Source organism: Mobula birostris, chromosome 2, assembly GCF_030028105.1.
Source record: "Mobula birostris isolate sMobBir1 chromosome 2, sMobBir1.hap1, whole genome shotgun sequence".
Taxonomy (NCBI): Eukaryota; Metazoa; Chordata; class Chondrichthyes; order Myliobatiformes; family Myliobatidae; genus Mobula; species Mobula birostris.
In genome coordinates this window covers 172,441,297-172,468,670 of record NC_092371.1, presented here as the reverse complement: position 1 = coordinate 172,468,670, position 27,374 = coordinate 172,441,297, and the positions used below count along the sequence as shown (strand labels likewise).

The 27,374-nt window shown below is 43.4% G+C and overlaps 1 protein-coding gene across 1 annotated transcript in view; it reads left to right on the top strand.

Moving 5' to 3' along the window:
• The window catches only part of lrrc1 (leucine rich repeat containing 1), a 141,780-nt gene extending 119,723 nt beyond the window's left edge, over positions 1 to 22,057 (top strand). The window contains exons 11-14 of the mRNA XM_072251101.1: positions 3,969 to 4,084; positions 12,697 to 12,869; positions 17,897 to 18,033; positions 19,779 to 22,057. Coding sequence (XP_072107202.1) covers positions 3,969 to 4,084; positions 12,697 to 12,869; positions 17,897 to 18,033; positions 19,779 to 19,937 — 585 coding nt within the window. The 3' untranslated portion in view covers positions 19,938 to 22,057. The remainder of the gene's footprint in view (positions 1 to 3,968; positions 4,085 to 12,696; positions 12,870 to 17,896; positions 18,034 to 19,778) is intronic.
• The last annotated feature ends 5,317 nt before the right edge of the window (positions 22,058 to 27,374 follow it).

Genomic DNA, 27,374 nt, shown 5'->3' with positions numbered 1-27,374 from the left:
CAGAAGGGCTGGTCAGCAGAGGCCAGCACAGACTGCGGCCAGCGTGCCCGCTGCACCTTTGTTCCTCTTCCACACTGTCTCCACCATCTCCTCCCCTGGCTGGCTGTAACAGGCAATGCCCCGCCATGAGGACCCGGTCAAACAACTACCGAGGTCATGCAACTTCCCCATTGTCGATCTTGCCAATGAACCAATGATCTGGACTTGCAGTATTTTACCAGTGTCAGACATCCCACCCTGCAAAAACTCATTTCAGGGAGGTAGCACCATCAATTTGCGGGAGACTTCCGGGAGAGGTGGGATGTCTGCCAGCTAGTTTAAATAACATTAGCTATGCTAATGAACGAATGACACCTGTTAAGCTCACCTGAACATGTCTTTTACAGTCTTAACCCACCATGGGCAATAGAAAAGTCACTGTTGCAAACAGTGCAGTGAGCAACACTGTCATTATTTTTGACCTCTATTAGGCAGGGGTACACTTTAGTGTAGTCTGGGGTGACGTACGTTTTATATTTTCTTTTTTTTGGGAACACTCTGCTATGGCACTCTGTCTCTCGTGTTCTCTCTCTCTCTCTCTCTCGTGTTCTCTCTCTCTCTCTCTCACTCTCACTTTCTCTTTCGCGCTCTCGCTTTCTCTCTCGCTCTCGCTCTCTTGCTGTCTCGCTTGCTTTCTCTCTTGCGCTCTTGCTCTCGCGCGCTCTCTCGCTCTCGCTTGCTTTCTCTCTCGCGCTCTCACTTTCTCTCTTGCTTTGTCTCGCTCGCTCTCAAAAAAATTGATTTCCGTGATATTGTATATAATTTGCGGGCATCAGGGAGCCACTATTCATATGCGGGAGACTCCCGGAACTTCCGGGAGAGGTGCGATGTCTGCATTCTCCAACAGGGTATTGCGATCACAAGAAAGACATTTAAGACAGACATTTGCATTTTCTTTAGGACTCAGGGAAGCTGTTGCAACCATTGTCCTAGAACCGATTCTGCCACCTCATTTAGCAGTGGATTCCACATCTCAAAATTCAGAAGTCAAAGTTGAGTTTATTGTCACATGCACAAGTGCAATGGAAAACTCACAGCAGCATCACAGGCACAGGGCATCAGATAAGCTGCATTCACAAGGAAAAACATTAAACAGAAATCAGATACAATTTTTACGAGAAAAAAATTAAAGCAAAAAAATCAAAGTCCATTTTAGTGCCAAGTGGTCATCATGGTGCTAAACTGTAGTGATTAAGGTTGTGCAGGTTGGTTCAAGAACTGAAAGGTTCGAGGAAAGTAGCTTTTATTTAACCTGATGGTGTGAAACTTCAGGCATCTGCACCTCCTGCCCAATGGTAGCTGTGAGAAAATGGCACGGCCCAGATGGAGGATGGAGATGATGAATGTTGCCTCCTGTCGATGCTACTGCTGGCAGGGAGGGATGTGCCCTTGAAGTATTGGGTTACCTCCACTACTCTTATGTTTTTAGATAAAACTTTCTCCTCAGATCCCCTTTAAATCTATTGTTCATCTTAAAACTGTGCCCTCTTGTTTTTGATACCCTTGCCCTTGGGAAAAATACCTACTCTATTCATGCCTCTCATACTCTTTTCTAACTCCACCAGGTCACCCCTCTACCTCCTTCACTTCACGGTTCACAAGCTCAATCTGTCAAATCTCTCCCCTTAACTAAAGCCCTCCAGTGTAGGCAGCAGGCTGATGAATCTCTTCTGCACTCTGTCCAGCACAGTCCCATCCTATGCTATGGTAATCAAAGCGCAGGCGTGATTGAAAACAAACAGACAAGGCAGTGCAGTTTATTATTGTCGTCATTTTTTAAATGTCAGTTATCAGAATCAGGATTATTATCACTGACATATGTCATGAAATTTGTCGTTTTATGGAAGCTGTACATTGCAAAATTACCATTACAATAAAAAAGTAATTAAATAGTACAAACGAGGAATGGCGAGGTCGTGTTCATGGGTCTGTGGACCGTTTGGAAATCTGATGGTGGGGGGGGGGTAGAAACAGCTCCAAAAACATTGAATATGGGTTGACAGGCTCCCCTACCTTCTCCCTGATGATAGGGGTGAGTAACATACTGTATAATCAGTCCATGTAGCACTTACATATACATCGGGATATATAGAATTGTTTTTATATTTATATGTTGTTTTTTATTGTGCTCATTTCGCTTATTTTGTTCTTTTATGCTGTATCGAATCCAGAGTAACAACTAGTTTGTTTTCATTTACACTCGTGTACTGAATAAAGACAATAAACAATCTTGAAACTTGAGAAGCGTGCATGTCTTGGATGGTGAAGGCCCATAGCAACAGATGCTGCCTTCTAGAGGTGCCACCTTTTGAGAATGCCCTCGTACGTTAAGCCAAAAGCTGTGATGGTTCCTTAGTATCAGAATCAGGTTTGTTATTACATATATCATGAAATTTATTGTCTTGCAAGACATAAAAATTACTAAATTAGGTAAATAGTGCAAAAGATGAATAAAGAGGCCACAGCATGACATTGCATCTTCATTTGTCACAACATTTAGTGGCTACACGTGCAATTAAATCCCATTACAAATTTCTGTGACCGCTCATGGGTAATTTATCTATAAAATTCTTAAAAGATTAGAGATCCTAATTGTGTGTTCCCTGAAACAGAGTAACGTATACTTGGTGGCCACTGAGTGTATGCTTATGGGCTTGTGCTGCTCTATCCCACTCACTTCAAGGTTTGACGTGTTGTGCATTCAAAGATGCTCTTCAGTCCACCAGTAACAGTTATTTGAGGTACTGTCATATACCTGTCAGCCCGAACCAATCTGATCATTTTCCTCTCGCCTCTCTCATTAATAAGGTGTTTTTGGCCACAGAACAGCCGCTCACTGAATGTTTTTTTGTTTTTTGCTTCATTCTCTGTAAATTCAAGAGACTGTTGTGCATGAAAATCCCAAGAGATCAGTACTTTCTGAGGTACTCAAACCACCCTGTCTGGCACCAACAATCATTCCATGGTCATGGTCACTTGGATACACTTCTTCCCCATTCTGATGTTTGGTCTGAACAACAACTGAACCTCTTTACCATCACTACATGCTTTTATGTATCTAACTGCTGACACATAATTGGCTGATCAGGGAGATATTCGCATTAACGAGCAGGTGTACCTAATAAACTGACTCCTGAGTGTAAATTGACCAGTAAACACAGGGTCCTGTGTTGCCTTTTAAATCCCAGGGCTCGCTGGATGATCCAGTGAACCAGGTTCAAGCTGTACCTCTGGTGCTGATGGTGTGGAGTTTGCACGTCTGCCTGTGACCAGATGGGCTTTGTCCAGGTGCTCCACTGTTGAATGGGAGGGGGATGGGAGCCTATGGGCCCAGTGCAGGTCAATGGGACTGGGCAAATTAATAGCTTGGCGTGGACTTATTGGATCGAAGGGCCTGTTTCTGTGCTGTAGTGTTCTATGACTCTATGAATCTCCAGTAATATGATATCTGATTTAAAGATAAAAGATTTTAAAGATTAGGTTTGTTTGTCACATGTATATCTAAGCATACAGTGAAATGCGTTGCTTGCATCAAATCAAATCAAATCAAATCAGCTGGGATTGTGCTGGGCAGGCTGCAAAAGTCGCCATGCTTCTGGTGCCAACATAGCATGCCTACAGCCAACTAACCCTAATTCTATGTCTCTTGAATTTGGGAGGAAACAGGAGCACTGGGGGGAGACCCATGCAGCCACAGGAAGAGCTCCTGACAGACGACAGTGGGAATTTAACCCCAGTCTTATAGGCGGCAGCTATAAAGTGATATGCTAACTTCTATGCTGTCATGCTGCTGACTGCAGTCCAAGAATTTATGGGAAATGGAGGGTTAACATTTCTGAATTAAGGATCACGTTAAGAAGGTAGAATTTCATGCTTTGGGGCAAGAAAAGTGGCGGGGGCTTTTCTAACCACTCTGGTTTCAATCACAGATTGGTGGCTGCTGCAGCCTCACTGTCTTCAGCCTCCGTGATAACAGATTAACAAGGATCCCTCCAGAAATCTCACAAGCGACTGAACTTCATGTGCTGGACATAGCTGGGAACAGGTAAAATATCTTTCCGGGGGACATTGCTCAGTTTTGATGTAGTTATTTTTTGTGTATCATATTTAAAATATGGAATTTCGGAAGTCAAGGCCCAGAGGTGGTCTGCCCTGGGTTTGGAAGCCTGTTTGTGTGTATGTGTGAGCAGGTGGGTGGGAGGGCGGGAAGAAGGGATTTATTTTTTGCTTTTGTAGGTGCTGCTTGCTTTGTTCTGCAGATCACGGTGGGCAAGGTATGATGATGCTGGAATGTGTGGCGACACTTGCAGACTGCCTCCAGCACATCCCTAGGTCGTGTTGGTTGTAAACACAAGCAAAACGTTTCACTGTATGTTTCTATATATGTGATAAATGAATCTGAAACCTGACCTGAATCTAAAGTAGAGTTGAAAATTGGTGGCAAATCAGGATGGGCATGTTAGTGTAAGGGATTTACATAGAAACATAGAAAACCTACAGCACAATACAGGCCCTTCGACCCACAAAGTTGTGCCGAACATGTCCCTACCTTAGAAATTACTGGGCTTACCCATAGCCCTCTATTTGTCTAAGCTCCATGTACCTAACCAAAAGTCTCTTAAAAGACCCTATCGTATCCGCCTCCACCACCATTACCGGCAGCCGATTCCACGCACTCACCACTCTCTGCGTAAAAAAAACTTAACCCTGACATCTCCTCTGTTCTTACTCCCCCAGCACCTTAAACCTGTGTCCTCTTGTGACAACCATTTCAGCTCTGGAAAACGCCTCTGACTATGCACACGATCAATGCCTCTCATCATCTTATACACCTCTCTCAGGTCACCTCTCATCCTCCGTTGCTCCAAGGAGAAAAGGCCAACTTCACTCAACCTGTTTTTATAAGGCATGCTCCCCAATCCAGGTAACATCCTTGTAAATCTCCTCAGCACCCTTTCTATGGTTTCCACGTCCTTCCTGTAGTGAGGTGACCAGAACTGAGCACAGTACTCCAAGTGGGGTCTGACCAGGGCCTATATAGACTTGTGGCCAAGATTCTTGATTAGGAGTGAAGCCTGTTGCTGATATTAAAGAACCTGCCTAAAGCTTTTATTGTGATGCGCATTTCCCCCTTCCCTGATATGTTTTTGGCTTCCACTGTAGTTTTTAGTGAACATAGAACATAGAATAGTACAGCACAGTACAGGCCCTTTGGCCCACAATGTTGTGCCGACCCTCAAACCCTGCCTCCCATATAAGCCCCCACCTTAAATTCCTCCATATACCTGTCTAGTAGTCTCTTAAACTTCACTAGTGTATCTGCCTCCACCACTGACTCAGGCAGTGCATTCCACGCACCAACCACTCTCTGAGTAAAAAACCTTCCTCTAATATCTCCCTTGAACTTCCCACCCCTTACCTTAAAGCCATGTCCTCTTGAATTGAGCAGTGGTGCCCTGGGGAGGAGGCGCTGGCTATCCACTCTATCTATTCCTCTTGTTATCTTGTACACCTCTATCATGTCTCCTCTCATCCTCCTTCTCTCCAAAGAGTAAAGCCCTAGCTCCCTTAATCTCTGATCATAATGCATACTCTCTAAAGCAGGCAGCATCCTGGTAAATCTCCTCTGTACCCTTTCCAATGCTTCCACATCTGTCCTATAGTGAGGCAACCAGAACTGGACACAGTACTCCAATTGTGGCCTAACCAAAGTTTTATAGAGCTGCATCATTACATCACGACTCTTAAACGCTGTCCCTTGACTTATGAAAGCTAACACCCCATAAGCTTTCTTAACTACCCTATCTACCTGTGAGGCAACTTTCAGGGATCTGTGGACATGTACCCCGAGATCCCTCTGCTCCTCCACACTACCAAGTATCCTGTCATTTACTTTGTACTCTGACTTGGAGTTTGTCCTTCCAAAGTGTACCACCTCACACTTCTCCGGGTTGAACTCCATCTGCCACTTCTCAGACCACTTCTGCATCCTATCAATGTCTCTCTGCAATCTTTGACAATCCTCTACACTATCTACAACACCACCAACTTTTGTGTCGTCTGCAAACTTGCCAGCCCACCCTTCTACCCCTACATCTAGGTCGTTAATAAAAATCACGAAAAGTAGAGGTCCCAGAACAGACCCTTGTGGGTCACAATCCTCCAATCTGAATGTACTCCCTCTACCATGTCCCTCTGCCTTCCGCAGGCAAGTCAATTCTGAATCCACCTGGCCAAACTTCCCTGGATCCCATGTCTTCTGACTTTCTGAATAAGCCTACTGTGTGGAACCTTGTCAAATGCCTAAAATCCATATAGATCACGTCCACTGCACTACCCTCATCTATATGCCTGGTCACCACCTCAAAGAACTCTATCAGGGTTGTTAGACATGATCTGTCCTTCACAAAGCCATGCTGACTGTCCCTGATCAGACCATGATTCTCTAAATGCCCAGAGATCCTATCTCTAAGAATATTTTCCAACAGCTTTCCTACCACAGACGTAAGGCTCACTGGTCTATAATTACCCGGACTATCCCTACGACCTTTTTTGAACAAGGGGACAAAATTCGCCTCCCTCCAATCCTCTTGTACCATTCCCATGGACAATGGGGACATAAAGATCCTAGCCAGAGGCTCAGCAATCTCTTCCCTCGCCTTGTGGAGCAGCCTGGGGAATATTCCGTCAGGCCCCAGGGACTTATCCGTCCTAATGTATTTTCATTTATTTCCTGAAGTTATCATTGAGGCTGAACAATCAAAATGACCAGATCCCTCAGTAAAAACTCGGATACTGTTTAAATTTTACAGGAAACAAAATGGGATGTATACATTTTGGCTTTGACATTATCTGCATATAATAACGATCCTTCAAGAACAGACAATATGTTTCTGACTGAAGATGCAAGAGAGCGCAGATGCTGGGATTTGGGGAATAAGAGAACTGTGGAGGAAATGGGACAGTTGATGTTCTGGGTCCCAAGATGTTGAATGTCCATTATCCTCCATGGATGATGATTGAACTCTGAGGTCCTCTAGCAGTTTGCATCTTACTCCATTACTCTATTGACTTTTTAAATTTGTACAATTTGCAACAGTTTTTGTAGAATGACAGTCCGTGCAAATGAAAGTAGTGTTTTCGGGCTGAGATGTTATTCAGTGGTGAGATGGCACAGGAGCTTAGCAGTAAGTGTAACAGCATCAGTGACCCAATTGCGCTGTCCGCAAGGAGTTTGTACGTTCTCTCCGTGACCACATGGTTTTCCTCTGGGTGATCTGGTTTCCTCCCACATTCCAAAGATGTAGGGGTTAGTAGGTTAATTGGTCATGTGGGTGTAACTGGGTGGTGCGAGCTCATTTGGCTGGAAGTGCCTGTTACTGTGTTGCATCTCTAAATAAAAATAAATAAATACTGTAAATAAACAAATGTCCTAGCAAGATGATCAAATGAAATGCAGATTGCGATTTTCAGTGACTCAAATGCGATGTACTTTTGATAAATGTTAGAGTGAGGAAAGTCGCACAAAGAATTGAAGAATCAGAATCTGGTTTATTATCACTGGCAAATGACACGAAATTGGTTGTTTTGAAGCAGAAGTGCAGTGCAATACACTAAAAAACTATGAATTAAAAATAACTAACAAAAATAGGATGTGCAAAGAGAGTGTTCATGAGTTTATAGTCCATTCAGAAACCTGTTGGCAGAGGGCTAGAAAATGTTCCTAAACGTTGAGTGTGTGTCCTCAGTCTCCTGAACCTCCTCCTAGATGGTAGTAATGCGAACAGTGCCTGTACTGGGCAGTGAAGGTCTTTCATGATGGGCATTGCCTATTGAAGATGTCCTCAGTGGTGGAGAAGCTAATGCCCATGTTAGAGCTGGCTGAGTTTACAACTTTCTACAGCTTTTTCCAATGCTGTGCTTTGGTGTCTCCGTACCAGACAGTGATGCAGCAATTAGAATGCTCCCCATAATGCTTCTGTAGAAATTTGCTAGTGTTTGGTGACATTCCAGATCTCCTCAGATTCAGAAACAAGAAATGCCACGACTAAACATGTACATAACGCTGGATGAATTCAGCAAGTCAGACAGCATTCTTAGATGCTGCCTGATCTGCTGAGTTCCTCCAGCAATTTTTATGTGTTACTCTGGATTGTCAGCATCTCGAAAATCTCCCGTGTTTATAATTTGCCACAGCTTGACATCTACCTGCAGTCAGTGTGGACAGCGTGGGACATTTTTCTAATTTGCCTGTTAACACAGATGAGAATCAGAATCAGGTTTATTACCGTTGACAGATGACATGGAATTTGTTGTTTTGCATCAGCAAAGGCATAAAATTACTCTAAATTGCAAAACAAAAAGGACAAGTGAGGTAGTGTTCATAGACTCATGGGCCATTCTGAAATCTGATTGCAGGGGGGTGAAGCTATTTCTGAATCATTCTTCAAGCTCTTGTACCTCCTCCCCTTTGATGGTAGTAACAAGAAGAGGGCATGTCTCAGGTGGTGAGGAATTAGTCCTTACTCTTAACAATTTCTCCTTTGGCTGCTCCCACTTCCTCCAAACTAAGGGTGTAGCCATGGGTACCCCTATGGGTCCCAGCTATACCTGCCTTTTTGTTGACTTTGTGGAACAAGCTATGATCCAAACCTATTCTGGTATCTGTCCCCCATTTTTCCTTCGCTACATCGACGACTGCATTGGCGCTGCTTCCTGCACGCATACTGAGCTCGTTGACTTCATTAACTTTGCCTCCAACTTTCACCCTGTCCCGTTTACTTGGTCCATTTCTGACACCTCCCTCCCCTTTCTAGATCTTTCTGTCTCTATCTCTGGAGACAGCTTATCTACTGATGTCTACTATAAGCCTACTGACTCTCACAGCTATCTGGACCATTCCTCTTCTCACCCTGTCTCTTGCAAAAATGCCAACCCCTTCTCACACTTTCTCCATCTCCACCACATCTGCTCTCAGGATGAGGCTTTTCATTCCAGGACGAAGGAGATGTCCTCCTTTTTAAAGAAAGGGGCTTCCCTTCCTCCACTATCAATTCTGCTCTCAAACGCATCTCCCCCATTTCACGCACATCTGCTCTCACCCAGTCCTCCCGCCACCCCACTAGGAATAGGGTTCCACTTGTCCTCACCTACCACCCCACCAGCCTCCGGGTCCAACATATAATTCTCTGTAACTTCCGCCATCTGCAACAGGATCCCACCACTAAGCACATCTTCCCCCCCCCCCCACCCCCGCTTTCTGCAGGGATCGCTTCCTACGCGACTCCTTTGTCCATTCGTCCCCCCCCTTCCCTCCCCACTGATCTCCCTCCCGGCACTTATCCTTGTAAGCGGAACAAGTGCTACACATGCCCTTACACTTCCTCCCTCACTACCATTCAGGGCCCCAGACAGTCCTTCCAGGTGAGGCGACACTTCACCTGTGAGTCGGCTGGGGTGATATGCTGCGTCCGGTGCTCCCGATGTGGCCTTCTATGTATTGGTGAGACCCGACGCAGACTGGGAGACCGCTTTGCTGAACACCTACACTCTGTCCACCAGAGAAAGCAGGATCTCCCAGTGGCCACACGTTTTAATTCCACGTCCCATTCCCATTCTGATATGTCTATCCACAGCTTCCTCTACTGTAAAGATGAAGCCACACTCAGGTTGGAGGAACAACACCTTATATTCCGTCTGGGTAGCCTCCAACCTGATGGCATGAACATTGACTTCTCAAACTCCCGCTAACAGCCCACCTCCCCCTTGTACCCCATCCGTTATTTATTTATAAAGGGAACATTAGAGGGGGCTTCTTCACGCAGAGACTGGTGGGAGTGTGGAATGAGCTACCAGATGAAGTGGTAAATGCTGGCTCACTTTTAACATTTAAGAAAAACTTGGACAGGTACATGGATGAGAGGTGTATGGAGGGATATGGTCCAGGTGCAGGTCAGTGGGACTAGGCAGAAAAATGGTTCGGCACAGCCAAGAAGGTCTAAAAGGCTTGTTTCTGTGCTGTAATGTTCTATGGTTCTATTTGTATACACATATTCTTTTTCTCTCTCTCCTTTTCCTCCCTCTGTCCCTCTCACTATACCCCTTGCCCATCCTCTGGGCTTCCCCCCTCTCCCTTTTCTTTCTCCCTTGGCCTCCTGTCCCATGATCCTCTCATATCCCTTTTGCCAATCACCTGTCCAGCTCTTGGTTCCATCCCTCCCCCTCCTGTCTTCTCCTATCATTTTGGATCTCCCCTCCCCCTCCCACTTTCAAATCTCTTACTAGCTCTTCTTTCAGTTAGTCCTGACGAAGGTTCTTGGCCCGAAACGTCGACTGTACCTCTTCCTAGAGATGCTGCCTGGCCTGCTGCGTTCACCAGCAACTTTTATGTGTGTTGCTTGAATTTCCAGCATCTGCAGATTTCCTCGTGTTTGAGGTTCCTAAATGATGGATGCCGTTTCTTGGGGAATTGCCTCTTGAAGATGCTCTTGATTGTGGGGAGGGATGTACCTGTGAGGGAGATAGCTGAGTCCACAGCCCTCTGCAGCCTCTCCTGATCCTGCAGATTGGTGCCTCTTTTGAAATCACAAGCAAAAGAAAATCCGCAGATGCTGGAAATCCAAGCAACACACACAAAATGCTGGAGGAACTCAGCAGACCCGGCAGCATCTATGGAAAAGAGTATGGTTGACGTTTCGGGCCAAGACCCTTCTTCAGGGTTTTGTGTGTGATGCAATCAGTTGGATTGCTCTCCACTGTCCATCAGAGTTGTGTGGTGTGACAGCAGTCCCTCTGAACACTATCTGCCTTGCATGAGCACAGAATAATTTATTACAAATATACACTTTGTGGCCACTTTATTAGGTACAGGAGTAGAACCTGATGTGGTTTTCTGCTGCTGGTGCCCATTCGTTACGTGGTTTGATGTGTTGTGCGTTCAGAGATGTTCTTATGCACACCGCTATTGTAATGTGTAGTTATTTGAGTTACGATTGCCTTCATGTCAGCTTGAAACAGTCTGTCCATTCTTCTTTGACCTCTCTCATTAACAAGGCATTCCACCCCCCCACAGAACTGCTGCTCACTGAATGTTTTTTTGAGGTTTTTTTTTGCACCATTCTCTGTAAACTTCAGAGTTGTGCATAAAAATCCCAGGAGATCAGCAGTTTCCGTGATACTCAGACCACCATGTCTGCCACCAACAATCATTTCACAGTCAAAGTGACAAAGATCACTTTTCTCCCCCATTCTGAACCTCTTGTCCATGTCTGCATGCTTTTATGCATTGAGTTACTGTTAAATGATTGGCAATTAGATATGTACAGTAGCAAGCAGGTGTACCTAATAATTGGTCACTGTACCCTTTCAAGGATAAACTTCACTACCCACAGATGATTAAAAAATCTTGCATGCTTCATTGAATTTGATAACCTTTTTAAGTAAAGTGGAATTATTGAGTAGCATGACAATATTTACAAAGTCAAATCTGCTTCTGAGTCAAAGTCAAAGAAAAATGTATTATCACAGTCCGTATATATTATCATAGTACTTTATTACCCTCATAATTTTGTCGACTTCTATAAATCTCCCCTCATTCTCCAATGGTTCAGGGAATAAAGCCCTAACCTATGCAGCCTTTCCTTATAACTCAGGTCCTCAAGTCTCAGCAATATCCTTGTAAATTTGCTCTGTACCCTTTCAATCTTATTGATATATAAGATTTAATCCCATTTTCTATTACAACAATGTGTGCACACAATAATACAGTAAATGTAGTTCCTGAAACCTTGGGTGTTGTCCCTGCTGTATTCCATGTCTTGACTGCTAGGCTTTGTCTACATTTCCCTGCAACTACATTAGGACAATCCACATCCATATTTACGAGTGATTAGCCTTCACTTTTCTTTCCCTTACAATTACCTATGCATGGATGCTTAACTGGATCCCCTGCAGCATTCTCTTCCTCAAAGTAAATTTATTATTACATTACATGGACTACCTTGAGATTAATTTTCTTGCAGGCATTTACAGGAAAACAAAGAAAATTAATAGAATTTATGAAAAGCTACACACAAACAAAAACTGACTAACGACCAATGTTGAAAATTGGACAATTTGTGCAAACAAAAATTAAATAATATTGAGAACAAGAGTTGCAGAGTTCTTGTCTGTAGGTTGTGGAATGAGTTCAGTGTTGAGCTGAGTGAAGTTCCCCATGCCAGTTCAGGAGCCTGATGGTTGAATAGTAGTAATAACTTTTCCTGAAACTGGTGTGCATTTAAAGTGAGAGGGGGTAATTTCAAAGCAGATGTGAGGGGCAGGTCTTTTTTTTACATAGAGAGTGGTCTTTGCCTGGAATGTACTGCCTGGCATGGAGGTAGAGGCAAGTATATTAGGGAATTTTAAGAGGTGTTTCGCTAGGCACATGAATGTATGGAAAATTGTAGAATATGGACATTGTGTAGGCAGAAGGGATTTGTTTAGTTGTCCCTTTGTTTACAAATTTAATTGGTTTGGCACAACATTATTGGCCGAAGGGTCTGTTCCTGTGCTGTACTGGTCTATGTTCTATATTGTGGTAGTATGGGAGCTAAGACGTCTGTACTTTCAGCCCGAAGGTAGCAAGAGTAACAAGAGTTTTCTTTTTGACCTTTGCAGGTTGACGTTCTTGCCTTTGTCATTGATCACTTTGAAACTGAAGGCCCTTTGGTTATCAGAGAACCAGTCCCAGCCGCTGCTAACTTTCCAGACGGAGATTGATGCAGGAACAAGAGAGAAGGTTTTGACTTGCGTTTTGCTTCCTCAGCTGCCTCCTGAACATAACAACCACGGTACTGTATCACTTTTACCAAGTTAAGAACCTGTAACCAGTAAGGGAAGGGTGGAAGGTCACAGGGGTTGTTGGTGACAATCTCAGAAATTTTCCGGATTGATTTGTTTTCTCTTTAAATCTGGCATGTTTCCTGTGTGGAACATCATCCTTTCACTTGTTTCAACATTACAGCACAGCACAGGCCCTTCCAATGAACGTTACTGAGATAATTGAATGTTAGCATTCATTTCGAGGGACAATTATACAGTATAAAAGCAAGGATGTAACGCTGAGGCTTTATAAGGCATTGGTCAGACCACACTTGGAATATTGTGAGCAGCTTTGGGCCGTTAATCTAAAAAGATGTGCTGGCCATTGGAGAGAGTCCTGAGGAGGTTTACAAGAATGGTCCAGGGAATGATATGGTTAACATATGAGGAGTGTTTGATGGCTCTTGGCATTTACTCACTGGAGTTTAGAAGAATGAAGGGCGATCTCATTGAAACCTATCGAATATTGATGGACTCAAATAGAGTGGACGTGGTGAGGATGTTTCCCATTGTGGGGGAGTCTAGGACCAAAGGGCACAGCCTCAGAGTATAAAGGGGCAATCCTTTAGGATAGAGATGAGGAGGAATTTATCCGGAGGGTGGTGAATCTGTGGAATTCATTGCCACAGATCGTTGTGGAGGCCAAGTCATTGGGTGTATTTAATGTGGAGATTGATAGGTTCTTGATTAGTCAGGGTGTCAAAGATTACATGGAGAAGGCAGGAGAATGGAATTTTCCTATTCCATCAGTCAGGATGGAATAGTAGAGCAGACCTGATGGGCTGAATGACCAGTCTGCTCTTATGTCTTATTGTCTCTGGCCCATGATGTTGTGCCGACCTTTTAACCTACTCTTAAGATCAATCTAACCCTTCCCTCCTACAGAGCCTTCCACTTTTCTAACACTTATGTGCCTATCTAAGAGTTTCTTCAATGTCCTTAATGTACCTGCCTCTATTACCATGCCTGGCAGCACGTTCCACACACCCACTGCACTCGTAAAGAACTTGCCTCTGACATCTCCCATCACGTTAGAATTATGTCCCCTTGTCTTAGCCATTTCCACCCTGGGGGAAAAGAGATTTGGCTATCCACTCTATCTATACCTCTTATCATCTTTACACCTCTCTCAAGTCACCTCTCATCCCCCTTCGCTCTCAAGAGAAAACCCCTAGCTCGCTCAGTCTATCCTCATAAGACATGCTTTCTAACCCAGGCAGCATCCTGGTAAATCTCCTGTGTACCCTTTCTGAAGCTTCCACGTCCTTGCTGTAATGAGGCGACCAGAACTGGACACAGATATTAAATGTTACCTAACCAGGGTTGGAGCTGCCGAGGAAGTGGTTCCTTAAGGCTTTTCATAGCCAGTGGTGGTAGTGGGGATAAGCTCCCGCCGCCTTGGAACACTCCAAATGGCATGAGCCTCAAATAGACTTCAACCAGGCTCCTGGCCCTTACGTGTGGCTCAGCTACTTAGCCTGGTGGAACCATTTCTACAGACAGGAGAAGGGGCAAAGGCAAGTTACTGGCGCCTTAAAACCAGTCGCTTCAGGCAGGTGGGGCTTGTCAGCTGTGGTTGACAGTTCACTAGGAGAAGGTAAACTCCGCTGCCTTGCAGCTACATCCACTCATGGGGTAGGCTTTGGGAGTAAACCCCGAGGGGAATCTCCGGAGCTGGAGTGCGTAAGGCAGTCTTGCGTTGAGTTCAGTGCTGACTGGGATCTCCTGTGATGCTGCTGGTGCCAAACTGTATCAGTCTCTGCTGTTCCTTTGGATTCACCAGCTGTGTGCAAAGTGGGAGTATGACACAGGCAACAGCTTGCTCTCCATATCATACTGCCCTGGCTTGCGTATGACAGCTAGGATGCAGCATTCATGGTTGACCCTGATCAACGGAGGGGATATCACCCCATGAGTAGCAGCAGTGTCATTAGGATATAAGAATGTAATAGAACAGTACTGAAAGCATTTACTATAAATGTAAATAATAAAAAGGCATGGTTCTTCTGGATTTTAAATTATGAATAAAGTTTATTTTATTTTAAAAAAAGGTCCTGGAAACTATTTAAGCCTATTCCTCTTCAGCTAAGGGTAATAGTTCCTTCTCACTTACTCCATCTAGACCTGCATTTTTATACATTGCGATTAAATCTCTTCCTAGCTATCTGCAATGTTTGTTGAATTGCTGGTGTGTGCAAGTTTGATATACTGAATAGTCAGTTCTCAACAGAAACTGATCCTGTTGTTTAAAAATCAAAAGTTTATCAGATAGGTTTTTTTCTTTAATGTTTGCTTTTAAATCTGCCTGTCCATTGAGGGAAAAAAAATAAATAATAAACTTTGAGTATTACATAGAAGAAAAAAATGGAAGTTATGTCGCACCTTTCCAGAGTCAGGTCATTACAGAAAGTTTTACAGGTCAATGTGAACTTTTCGAGTGTAATCCCTGCAGTGAAAATGGACTAGCCATGATGAAATGGCAGAGCAGACTTGATGGGCCAAATGGCCTAATTCTGCTCCTATATTTTACAGTCTTATGGTACAATAGGATGTGGAAATTTAGAGTGATAGTGGGCAAATTGGGAGCCTGAGTCTGCAGTGCCAATAGTTGATACAGGAAAACTGCAGCAAGCTCCCACAAATGGACATGGAAGAGGACAAAATCACCTATTTCTCTGTTGAGATGGCACATTTTGAATGAGATTGTAATGTCCTTGCTGCACTCTGTGGTGTAAAATGGTACCATTTTGAGCAGCTGAATTAACCCCAGTGTCCCCAACAATCCCCATCAGCCAGCTGGCATCATTCAAATCATTTGACTTGTTATTACCATGTCGTTGTTAGAGGGATCTCACAATTTGCTGCTGCTTTGACCACGTGATGAAGAATCAGCATATAGGAGGGAGATTGAAAATCTGGTTGAATCATGCTACAACTACAACCTCTCACTCGACATCAGTAGAATCAAAGGCTGACAATTGACTACAGGAGGAAGAAGCCAGAAGTCCATGAGCCAATCCTCATTAAGGGATGGGAGGTGGAGAATGCCAAGAAATTAAAATTAATTGGCACGATCATATCAGCGGATCTGTTCCGGGATCATCATGTACAGACGGTGGCATTACAAAGAAAGCACAACAATACTTCTACTTTCTTAGAAGTTTGCATAGATTTGGCATGTTGCCTAAAATTTGATAAGCTTCTATATTTGCACAGTAGGTGTATCCTAACTGGTTGCATCATGGCCTGGTATGGAAACAACAATGCCCAAAAACAGAAAATGCTCCATGAAGTGGTGGATACATCCCAATTCATCACAGGAAAAGCCACCCCCACCATTGAGTACGTCTACAAGGAGTGCTGCCACAAGAAAACAGCATCCATCATCAAGGATCCCCACCTTCCAGATGCTCACTTCTCACTACTACCATCAGACAGGAGGTACAAAAGCCTTCAGTCCCACATCACCAGGTTCAGGAACAGTTATAACTCTACAACCATCAGGCTCCTAAACCAACTCTAATCACCACAACTCTGAACCGATTCTACAACCTACAGGAGAAAATCTGCAGATGCTGGAAATCTGAGCAACACACACAAAATGCTGGAGGAACTCAGCAGGCCAGGCAGCATCTGTGGGGAACAAAGTACAGTTGACGTTTCGGGCTGAAACCCTGCTGAAGGGTTTTGGACCAAAACATTGATTGTATTTTTTCCATAGATGCTGACTGGCCTGCTGAGTTCCTCTCACATCTTGTGTGTGCAACAACCTACAAACTCACTTTCGAGGTCTCTACAACTCGTGTTCTCAATATTGTTTTATGTGTCTTCTTTGCACATTGTTACTTGTCCATCTTTGTTTATGTATAGGGTTTTTTTCGTAAATTCTATTGTATTCCCTTATTTTCCTGTAACTGCCTGTAAGTGAAGCTCAAGGGAGTATATGGTAACATATAAGTACTTTGATAATAAATTTACTTTGACATTGACTTTGAAATAGTTTGACTTGTTATTACCAAATGGTCATTAAAGGGATCATACAACTTGCTGCTGCTTTGACCACGTTAAACCAGTAAACCATGCATCAGGAGTAATGCTATTCAGCGTAGCCTGAAGAGTAGTGAAAGGTACCACATAAAATTAACTTGGTTTGTTATTGTGCAGTGAAAAACTTTGTTTTGCATGCCATCCATACGGATCTCTTCCTCAGTGTGTTGAGGTAATACAAGGGAAATTTAAATAAGTACAATTATTATAATAGATGCAGCTTCAAATTCCTAAATGTCTGTCCTGGGCCCAACATATTGTGGGGTGACATGATAACCTAGCAGTTACCGTAATGCTATTACACCACCAGTGACCCGGGTTCAATACCCACCACCGACCGTATGGAGTTTGTATGTTCTCCCTATAACCATAGAGGTTTACTCCGGGAGGTCTGGTTTTTCCCCACACTTTGAAGACGTACAGGTTGGTAGGGTAATTGGTCATACAGGTATAATTGGGTTGGAAGGGCCTGTTACTGTGCTGTTTCTCTAAGTTAAATTAAATATTGATGCAGTTATGATGAGGGTATTTAGTTAGGAGTTGGAGGAAACCTGACTTTGGAAAGGTGCGACATAACTTCCAAAGACTGGCAAATTTCTACAGATGTACCATGGAGAGCACTCAAACTATTGCGTCACCTTCAGCTACGGAGGGGCCACTGCGCAGGAACAGTAAAAGCTACAGAGGGTTGTAAACTCAGCCAGCAGCATCGTGGGCACAACCCACTCCGCCTTCAAGGATACTTTCAAATGGCAATGCCTCAAGAAGGCAGCATTAAGGATCCCTACCATCCTCCTACTGTGTAAGAGCACAGTCTGAAACGTTTGAATGTAGAATTGCCTGTTTTGAAAGTACAGCTATTAATTTTAATATGTGCAGAGAGAATACTTTGTAAGCCTTTGTATGTTAATCTGTTGAGCTGTTCATCAGTGGAAGCTTTTATTTGCAGATAATTTGCCACGCTGTACTGCTCTGGAGAGCCTGGTAACTGACGTTTCTGATGAAATGTGGAATGAACGTGCCATGAACCGAATCAGTGCAATACGCTTCCTAGACGATCAGGATAATGATGAAGATGAAGAAAAGGTAATTTCTTTCTTTGCAGATGCTGCCTGATCCCCTGAGCACTTCAAACATTTTCTGTTTTGTTTCCAGTTTTTTGGCATCTGCAGAGATGTTGGAAATGGGAAACAGAAGAGCTGGTTATTGGCTTTGGGGGGTGGGGGGCAGTACACATGCTGCTGTCTACGTCAACTGTGTTAAGAAAGAAAATTTCAAGATGCGAGGAGTGAACATCAACAGTAGTCTGTCCTGGTCCAGCCACATAGACACCATTGCCAAGAAAGCTCACAAACACATCTACTTCCTCAGGAGGCTAAAGAAATTTTGCATGTTCCTGTCGACTTCTTATTGATGGACCGCAGAAAGCATCCTATCTGCGTGCGTAATGGCTTGTATGGCAATTGCTCTGCCTGTGACTGAGAGAAACTGCAGAGAGTTGTGGACACAGCTCAGCACATCATGGAAAACAGCCTCCCCTCCATGGTCTCTGTCTACACTTCTTGCTGACTGGGTAAAGCAGCCATCATAACCACTTTCTTATTCTGGCTTTCTCTCCCTTCATTTCCAGTCCTGATGAAGGGTCTTGAAATGTTGACTGTTTATTCCTTTCCCTAAATGTTGCCTGACCTGCTGAGTTCCTCCAGCATTTTGTGTGTGTTAATCATAAACAAAGACCCCACTCAGCTTGGACAGTCTTGCTTTTCCCTTCCCCCTTTAGCAATAAGATACAAAAACTGAAAACGTACCATCACGCTCACGGACAGCCTCTAACCCATTGATATAAGACTATTAAATATTTCACTAGTACAAGAAGATGGACTCTTGGCATCACAATCTACCTTGATATGACCTTGCACTTTATTGTTTACCTGCACTGTACTTTCTCTGTAGTTGTTACACTTTATTCTACATTCTGCTAATGTTTTACCTTGTTCTACATGAGCACCGTGTAATGATCTGATCTGTATGAACAGTATACAAGACAAGCTTTTCACTGTATCTTGGTACATGTGACTTCTGAGTACGGGTGCTCTCAATGAGGGAAGGCTTTGATTCCAGCTCCCCTCTTTAACACCAACTGGTCAGCAGCATGGACAACATTGCTGTCCCACTTACCTTGTGCGATCAGTTGTGGAGAGGCAAATATGTTACTGAGTCAGTAATCCAGAGACCAGGTTCTTAGAGACCCGAATTCAGATCCTTCCTCGGCAGCTATCTATTTTGAACTTGGTTAAGCACACGTGATTTGGATAAATGGATAGCTTTAGTAATGTGATCATATAAACTGCCTTCCTATGGTAAAACCCAAATTGTTCAAAGGTGTACTCCAGTGGAGGGAATTTGTCATCCTTATCCAATCTAGTCTATGTGACTCCAGTCCCGTCAACATGGCAAACTCATAAAATTAACTTGGAGATGTTTCCATACCCAGGAATGGAAAAGCCCACAAAAGGCGGTGGATACAGCCCAGTCCATCACAGGAAAAGCCCTCCCCATCATTGAGCTCATCAACAAGGAGTGCTTTCGCAGGAAAGCAGCATCCATCATTGAGGTTCCCCCACCATCCAGGCAGTGCTGTCTTCTTGCTGCTGTCACTGGGAAGGGGGTACAGGAGTCTCAGGTGCCACACCGCCAGGTTTAGGACCACCTTTGTAGCCTCACTAGCGACTTATACAACTGCAGCGTAATGTCCCAACACCTCTGATGAAGGCCAGTGTGCTAAATGTTCTGTGATGCCGCTACTTACTTATTTCCTACTTTCTTTCCAGGGTACCCTGCTACGGAGAGCCACTCCACATCCTGGGGAATTGAAGACCTTGAAAAAGACGGCAGAGAACTTGAGAAATGAGATGAATGCTGCTAAAGCACTGGACTCCAACAAAAATGAGGTCAATAACGCCACTCAAAGATTAACCACTTCTGTATAGAGTTTTACCTCAAGCTCTCACCTTGTGTGTCTCCCTGACTCTCTCAGCCGTCGTGACAAACCCTTCCTTGGAATTGTTCCCTTCCGTTTGCACAAGCCAACCCCATGTGATTTTTGTCTCATGTCACCAACTACAGCCTGGAAGAAAGTGCCTTGCTTCCCCACAGTGATTGCACCAATTGATCCAAAGGCATTCTGCACAATGTAATCATGTTTTTCCCCAAAAAATCTTTTTTATATGTGTGTATATATAAATATAAATATATATATATATAGGTAGATGCACTACTGTATAGAATTTAGAAATCCTTGCTTATAATTTTGTTAAACACAGGGTGAACTCTTTTTTTTAAGAAAAGGTATATTTTTGGGGGCGCTTGGACCTGCTGAAGAATAATTGTACAGTTTTATGTGAAATTTGATACTTTTTATACAGTTTGGCAGCTTGGATTGTGTAAATTTTACATTTTGTGTATAGCGAGTTTAATAATGGTAATGCAGGTTTATGAATATCGTTCTGCTATGGTACACGTTTTTATTAGCTGTTAAAATCAGTTCTAACTTTCCTGAATCATCCACAGACCGTCTTCAGTGACTTACCTGTGTCTCCTTACCACTGGCCCTCCCCTACCTTTGTTCTGAGTTGATTTGCTCATTATGGCAAGGACACCAAACTCACATGCTGGCCTTGTAACTGACAGGTAGAGTGTTTTCTTTTCATAAAGGGATGATGGAGAAAAACGTACTGGGGCTTGTGTAACTTCTAAGCCATATCCTGCTGAATAAATGGTAGCTTCGCCAAACAATTAGGTGCGATTAACACTCTATATATTGAGCCATAGAACACTACAGCACAGGAACAGTCCCTTGGCCCATCTGGTCTGTGCCAAACCATAATTCTGCCTGTTCCCATTGACCTGCAGCTGGGCCATATTCTTCCATACCTGTCCCATTCGTGCACTAATCGGAATTTCTCTTAAATGTTACAATCGAATCTGCATCTACCACATCCACTAGCGACACGTTCCACACTCTCATATCCCTCTGACTGAAGAAGTTCTGAGGTCTTTCATGTTTCACCCTTAACCCATGACCTCAGTGCCGTCACTGATGAAGGCCAGTGTGCTGAAAGCCCCTTCCAACACCTGTCGACCTCTGATGCCACCTCCTTCTTACTTTCTATTTTCTCTCCAGGGTACCCCGCTGCAGTCTAGTTGTAGTCTCACCCAACTTCGGGAAAAAAACCTACTTACAATATCCTATCTATACCCCTCATAATTTTGTATACCCCTACAAATCTCCCCTTATGTTCCTAAGCTCCAGGGAATGAAGTCCTAACCTCACATGCTCTTTCTTTGCACTCTTTCAATCTTAATGATATCTTTCTGGTAAGTAGGTGACCAGAACTGCACACAATACTCCAAATTGGGCTTCACCAACGTCAACATTGTATCCCAATTCCTGTACTTAGAACCCTGATTTATGAAGGCCAATTGCCGAAAGCTGTTTTATGACCCTATCTTACTGATATATTTCCTGGAGGTTGGTGACCAGAGCTGCACACAATATGGTTACTTCTCATCAGTGTAACCCCTTCCATATGTCCCTCTCTACACACACTGCATCTCCTTTCAACTGGACTTTGTTAGTAATTGTGAATGGTTTTGTCATATGTGAAACCTGCCGTGATTTTATAATTTTTAATCAAATATTGCACAGGAAAGTTTAAAATTTGTCTTTACAATAAATTAAGGCTTTTTGCCGACCATTCCTAACCGCTGATGTATAAAATTTGGCATTAGTCTTTCAAGAAAGAAGGCTATTTTCCAAATTAATTTATTTTCTGCAGGTACTAAGAAATCTCTGCTGTCATGGTGACAGGTAGCTGTGGCCTCTGTTGAGGTAGATTGTGGACGTAAATCTTCAGTGGTTTATGGGCATTGCCAAACAGTGATTGTTATGGACCTCAGCCACTCGGTGCTGAATTTAACTAATTAAATTTCCTACTCTGTTGTTTTGTTAACTGTGGTCTTTAGTTTGGAAAATGTGGAGGTACCTGGTTTAATGCATTCGTTAGGTGTTAAAACAGTCAATAATATTTTTGGCTAATAAACATCAACTTTGTAAATATCTGTGAAGGAAGCAAATGTTTTGAAATTAATTTTTCTAAGTCACTGTTTCCATAGAGTCATAGAACACTACTGCACAGAAACAGGCCCTTTGGTCCATGTTGAATTATTATTCTGTCTTGTCCCATCGAGCTGCACGCAGGCCCTCCATACCGCTCTCATCTATGTACTTATCCAAATTTTTCTTAAATGTTGAGAATTCACATCTACTACTTCTGTTGGCAGCACAATCCACACTCTCACCACTTTCTGAGTGATGAAGTTCCCTCTCATGGTCCCCCTAAACCTTTCACCTTTCATCCTTATCCCATGACCTCACGTTCTGGTCTCACCCAATGTCACATGCTGTAATTTGGAAAAAAAAATTACCTTAGATGTTCTGGAATCTTGGCATCTGATCAGTAAGTTAGTAGTAGAACTATTAATTTACTGGCCGGTGTTGATGGGTTCTGCAGTTTGATTTTTGAATAACTTATTCTTTTGGTAGTTTTGATGGTTGCTTAATACTTAATTGACTACTGAAAAACAAATGATTATTGTCAATTGTGTTTATGCATTTCAGTTACATAGTTGAGACATGAGATTCTGCAGATGTTGGAAATGTTGTGTAACACATTCATGATGAGGTCAGATGCAGGTTGGATGAGCAGCACCATTTATTGTGTCTTCATAGTCTTCAACCTGTTGGCATCAACGTTGATTTCTTTAACTTCCAGTAATCATTGCCCTCTGTTTCCCTTCCTTCCCCCTCCTTTGTTTTCCTTCATTCCTGTAGCCCCCTCAGCCCTTTTCTTGCCCTCTCCCACCTTTTTGACCTGCCCATCACCTCCTTCCCTTTCTTCCGTGGTCCACTCTCCTAGCAGTTTCCTTCTTCAACCATTAACCTCTTCCACCTATAACTTCTCAGCTTCTTACTTCACCCACCCCCTCCCCCATCAACCCACCTTTCCCCTCCCCTATCACCTGCTGGCTTGTGCTCCTCCTCCTGCCTCAACCTTCTTACTCTGGCTTCTGCCCTCTCCTTTCCAGTCCTGATGAAGGGTCTCGGCCTGAAACATTGGATGTTCATTTTCCCGCCATAGATGCTGCCAGATCTGCTGAGTTTCTCCAGCATTTTGTGTGTGCGTAGCTCAATGACATAATTGCTGACTTTTGGTTAATCTAACCAATATTTGTGATATTCAATCCAGAGAAAAGTTCTTGCCCTGAAATGTCATCTCCATTTCCCTCCTCAGATTCTGCCTGAACTGCTGAGTTCCTCCAGTATCTTGTTCGTTGCTCCATATCCTAGCATCTGCAGTCTCTTGTGTCTCCATTTATGAAGTCCTGTTATTCCCTTGCTGGAGTTTTGCAAACTTCACAGCATGTTCTTGCAATCTAAGATGCATATCATTCAGGGCAATGCATGAACAAGTTGCTGTCAAGTTCAAGTTTATCGCAATTCAACCTACCCACCGAACAAAGCAACATTACCCCAGATCATGATGTACAACACAGTACATACAATTCACACACAACACACAAAGTAATATTGCAACAAATAAATTAACAAATAATAATAAAAATTTACAAATAGCAAATAAATAGTACCTCCACCCACAATTACCAGGTCTCAAGTATTTGAACAACACTCCCAATTCTAATGAAAAGTTCCTTGCAAATAAATGTCTTTGAACTTACTGTAAACGTATTTTAAGTGCCAGGATTCATCTTGTTTGAGCAAAATTAATGAAACATTTTGGTGCAAGTATGTTGCAAGCAGGGGTTCTTCTTTAAAGAGACAGCACGGTAACCGGCCTTTCTGGCCCAACAGGTCCACACCATCCAGTTACAACCACGTGGCCACTTAGCCTGCTGGGGATGTCTGCAAATCGGCAACTGTCTTGTAAGCTTCTCGTTCTGAGCTTATGCAATGAGCATGAAATAATTTTTATTAATTTGCTAAATCCCAGTGTATGTATGCAGATTCAACTGTAACATTTATTTATTTACTTTGAGATTTGTAAGTAAGTATGGTAACAGGCCCTTCTGACCCAACGAGCCCACACTGACCAATTACACCATGCGACCAGTTAACCTACTAACCCGTCTGTCTTTGGAAGGAAGCCAGAATATCCAGAGGAAACACATGCAGTCATGGTGAGTCTGTGTCATCTGGTCCTAGATTCTCCCACTATTGGAAACATCTTCTCCACGGCCACTCTATCTCTAGGCCTTCTAATATTCAACAGGTTTTAGTAAGATCCCCCCCATCTCACTCTTCTAAACTCCCACAGTACAGGCCCAGAGCCATCAAATGCTCTTCATACGTTAAGTCTTTCATTCTTGTGAATCTCCTCTCAACCTGCTCCATTGCCAGCACATCCTTCCTCAGATAAGGGGCCCAAAACTGCTCACAATACGAGTTTGTCTGACCAATGCCTTATAAAGCCTCAGCATTACATCCTTCCTCTCATTGGCCAGGTGTGGAAGGGCATTCAAATTTCAGCTCTTTTCATAGAGGGAAGGGAATATCTAATTAAAAGTCTTTCAATTGCTTCTGAATTCCCAAGGTAACTTTAGTCCAGCCTCACTAAGCACACTTCTCTTCAGCCTGTGGATGTGCTACTGCACAACAGCTAAAGATGGACTCAGAAGCGCCAGGGAGTTGGTCCTAATTGAATGCTTCCAGGGTGGTTCATGTCCAGATTCGTAACCTCTGTTGGTATCTTGATGGTTACTCTGTAAACTCTATCTCCTCCAAGTGGGGCATTGGGCATCTTGTTAGACATAGAGTGCAGGTTTGCGGCAAGAAATACTGAAACCACTGAAGTAATTTATTAGGCTAGCAGTTGGCTTGACGCTATTGCAGTGCTCTGGACCCAAGTTCAATTCTGCTTTGGCCCATTGACAAGCACCTGGATCGTAGCCCTTCATACCCCTCCTGTCCATGTACTGAACCAGATTAAAATGTTACAGAGTAAGTGCAGTGCAGACAATAAGGTGCAAAGCCATGATGAGGTAGATTATGAGGTCAATCGCATTTTATGGGTCTGCACGATAGTGTAGCGCCAGTAACCTGGGTTCAATAGTCTGTATGGATTTTGTATGTTCTCCCCGTGACCGTGTGGGTTTCCTCCCACATTCCAAAAATGTACAGTTAATAGGTTAATTTGTCATATGGGTGGGCTCATTGGGCTGGAAGGGTCTACTACTGTGCTGTATCTTTAAATAAACAAACAAACAAAACATGCTGGCTTTACTGCAGAATTATGGAACCTCTCTGACCTCAGTATCGGAGCTGCATCGTGCAGGTGGCACTTGCATTCACCTCTAACCCATCCATGAGTCATTTCCTGAATCACATGGGATGGTGGCCTTGCATTCAATGTCCATACAACAGAGATCTTCTGTAAGGTCACACTGCCCTCTGAAGATCAGAGTTCATTATGATTTCTTGGACATCAAATTCTTCCAACTGGCTCAGGAGTTGCCTTGCAGTGAAGGCAGATGTTGAAGGTGAAGTTCATTATTGTCTTCAGGGCCCCAGTGCACCTTCCCAAATGGCAGATAAGATCCTTGTCCTCAAAACATCGTTATAGGGAGGAAGTGGAAGCTTTGGAGAAGGTGCAGTGTCGATTTCCCAGGATGCTGCCTGGCTTAGAGAGCAGGTCTGATGAGAAAAGTTTGAGCAAAGGAGGATGGAAAATGATGTGATAGAGGTGTAAAGATGATAAAAGGCATCGATAGAAGAGACACCTAACACCTTTAGCTACATGAACAGACAAAGACTGATAACAAATGTGCAAAAGAAGACAGACTATGCAAACAAAAATAATATTGAGAACGAGTCATATAGAGCACTTGAAGGTGAGTCAATAGGCTGTGGAATCATTTCCGAGTTGAGGTGAATGAAGTTATCCACAACAGTTCAGGAGCCAGATGGCTGTAGTGTAATAACTGTTACTGAACCTGCTGTTGTGGGACAAAAGGCTCCTGTACCTCCTGCCCAGTGGTAGCAGCAAGAAGAGAGCACAGCTGGATGGTGGTGGTTCTAGATAATGGATGCTACTTCCTGAAAAAACTGCACATAAATGAAGACTTATAAACAACCAATGTGCTAAAGAAGCCAAACTGCTCAAATTGAAATAATACTGAGAACATTACTCATAGAGAGTCCTGGAAAATGAGCCTGTAGGTGGTAGATTCCGTTATGGTGAGTGAAGTTGACTATGTGGCCCTGACTAGTACCACTCTCACTTCTGCATCCAGAGTGGGACTAGATCCTGTAGCTTTAAGAGAACAGATTCCAAAAGACTGGACTGTTGTGTTTCTTTGTTCGTGGTTGACTGCAAGAAGATGAATCTCGAAGTTGTATATGGTATACATACTTTTGTATTTTGAACTTCCAACTCAGGGCAGAAGTGCTGGGGCCCCACCTGCGTGAAGGATCCTGTGGCGCTGTTTTGAAGGAGATCAAGGATATTATCTCCAGTGTCTCGGCCACTGTTAATGTGATCATTTTCAGACTGCTGTCTGTGAGAACATTCCACAGGGTGTTTCCCACGTTACACCACTAACTGCACTGCACACTGAAAACTGTTCTGAGGTATAATGCAAGTTCTTATTTATTCAGATATTAGGCACAGCTCGGGTGCTGTTTTGTTGCAAGGGCATGATCATAGAATCACATGACCTGGAAAGAGGCTATTTGGCCCACTGTGTCCATCCTGACCATCCGCTATCTATACTATCCCATTTAGCAGGATTTTGACCATCGCCGCCTTTTCCTCGATGAGTCCAGATATTTAGTTTTAGCACAGAATCCCACAGCACAGAAACAGCCCCTCACCCATGCTAACTGCGTTGCCTAGCAAGTTAGTCCTATCTGTCTGTGTTTGGTCCATAGCCCTCTGAATCTTTCTTATCCATTTACACCAGATGGTGTTTAAATCTCACTAATGTGCCCACCAGTGTCTTTGCTTTTATAGTGATCATAAAGATTTGAAAAGAAGTTTTCTAAAATACAACGTAGTTGAAGTTATATACTTCTTGCTGCACCAAACATCAACAGCAGCAAACAGTCAAAACAGAAAGGAGAGGCCCTCCAACAGTTTCGATAGAGGATTGTTTGCCTTTAAATCAGAGAATTATGCAAAGATTGTAATTCAGCTGAAGGGCAGCCTGTAACTGGTATGACTAGTTCGAACAGGGATCAAAACCAAAATCAAAAACTCTCACAAGAACTACAACAGGATGACATTACAACATAGAACACACAGCACAGCACGCTACAGGCCCTTTGGCCCACAATGTTGTGCCGACCTTTT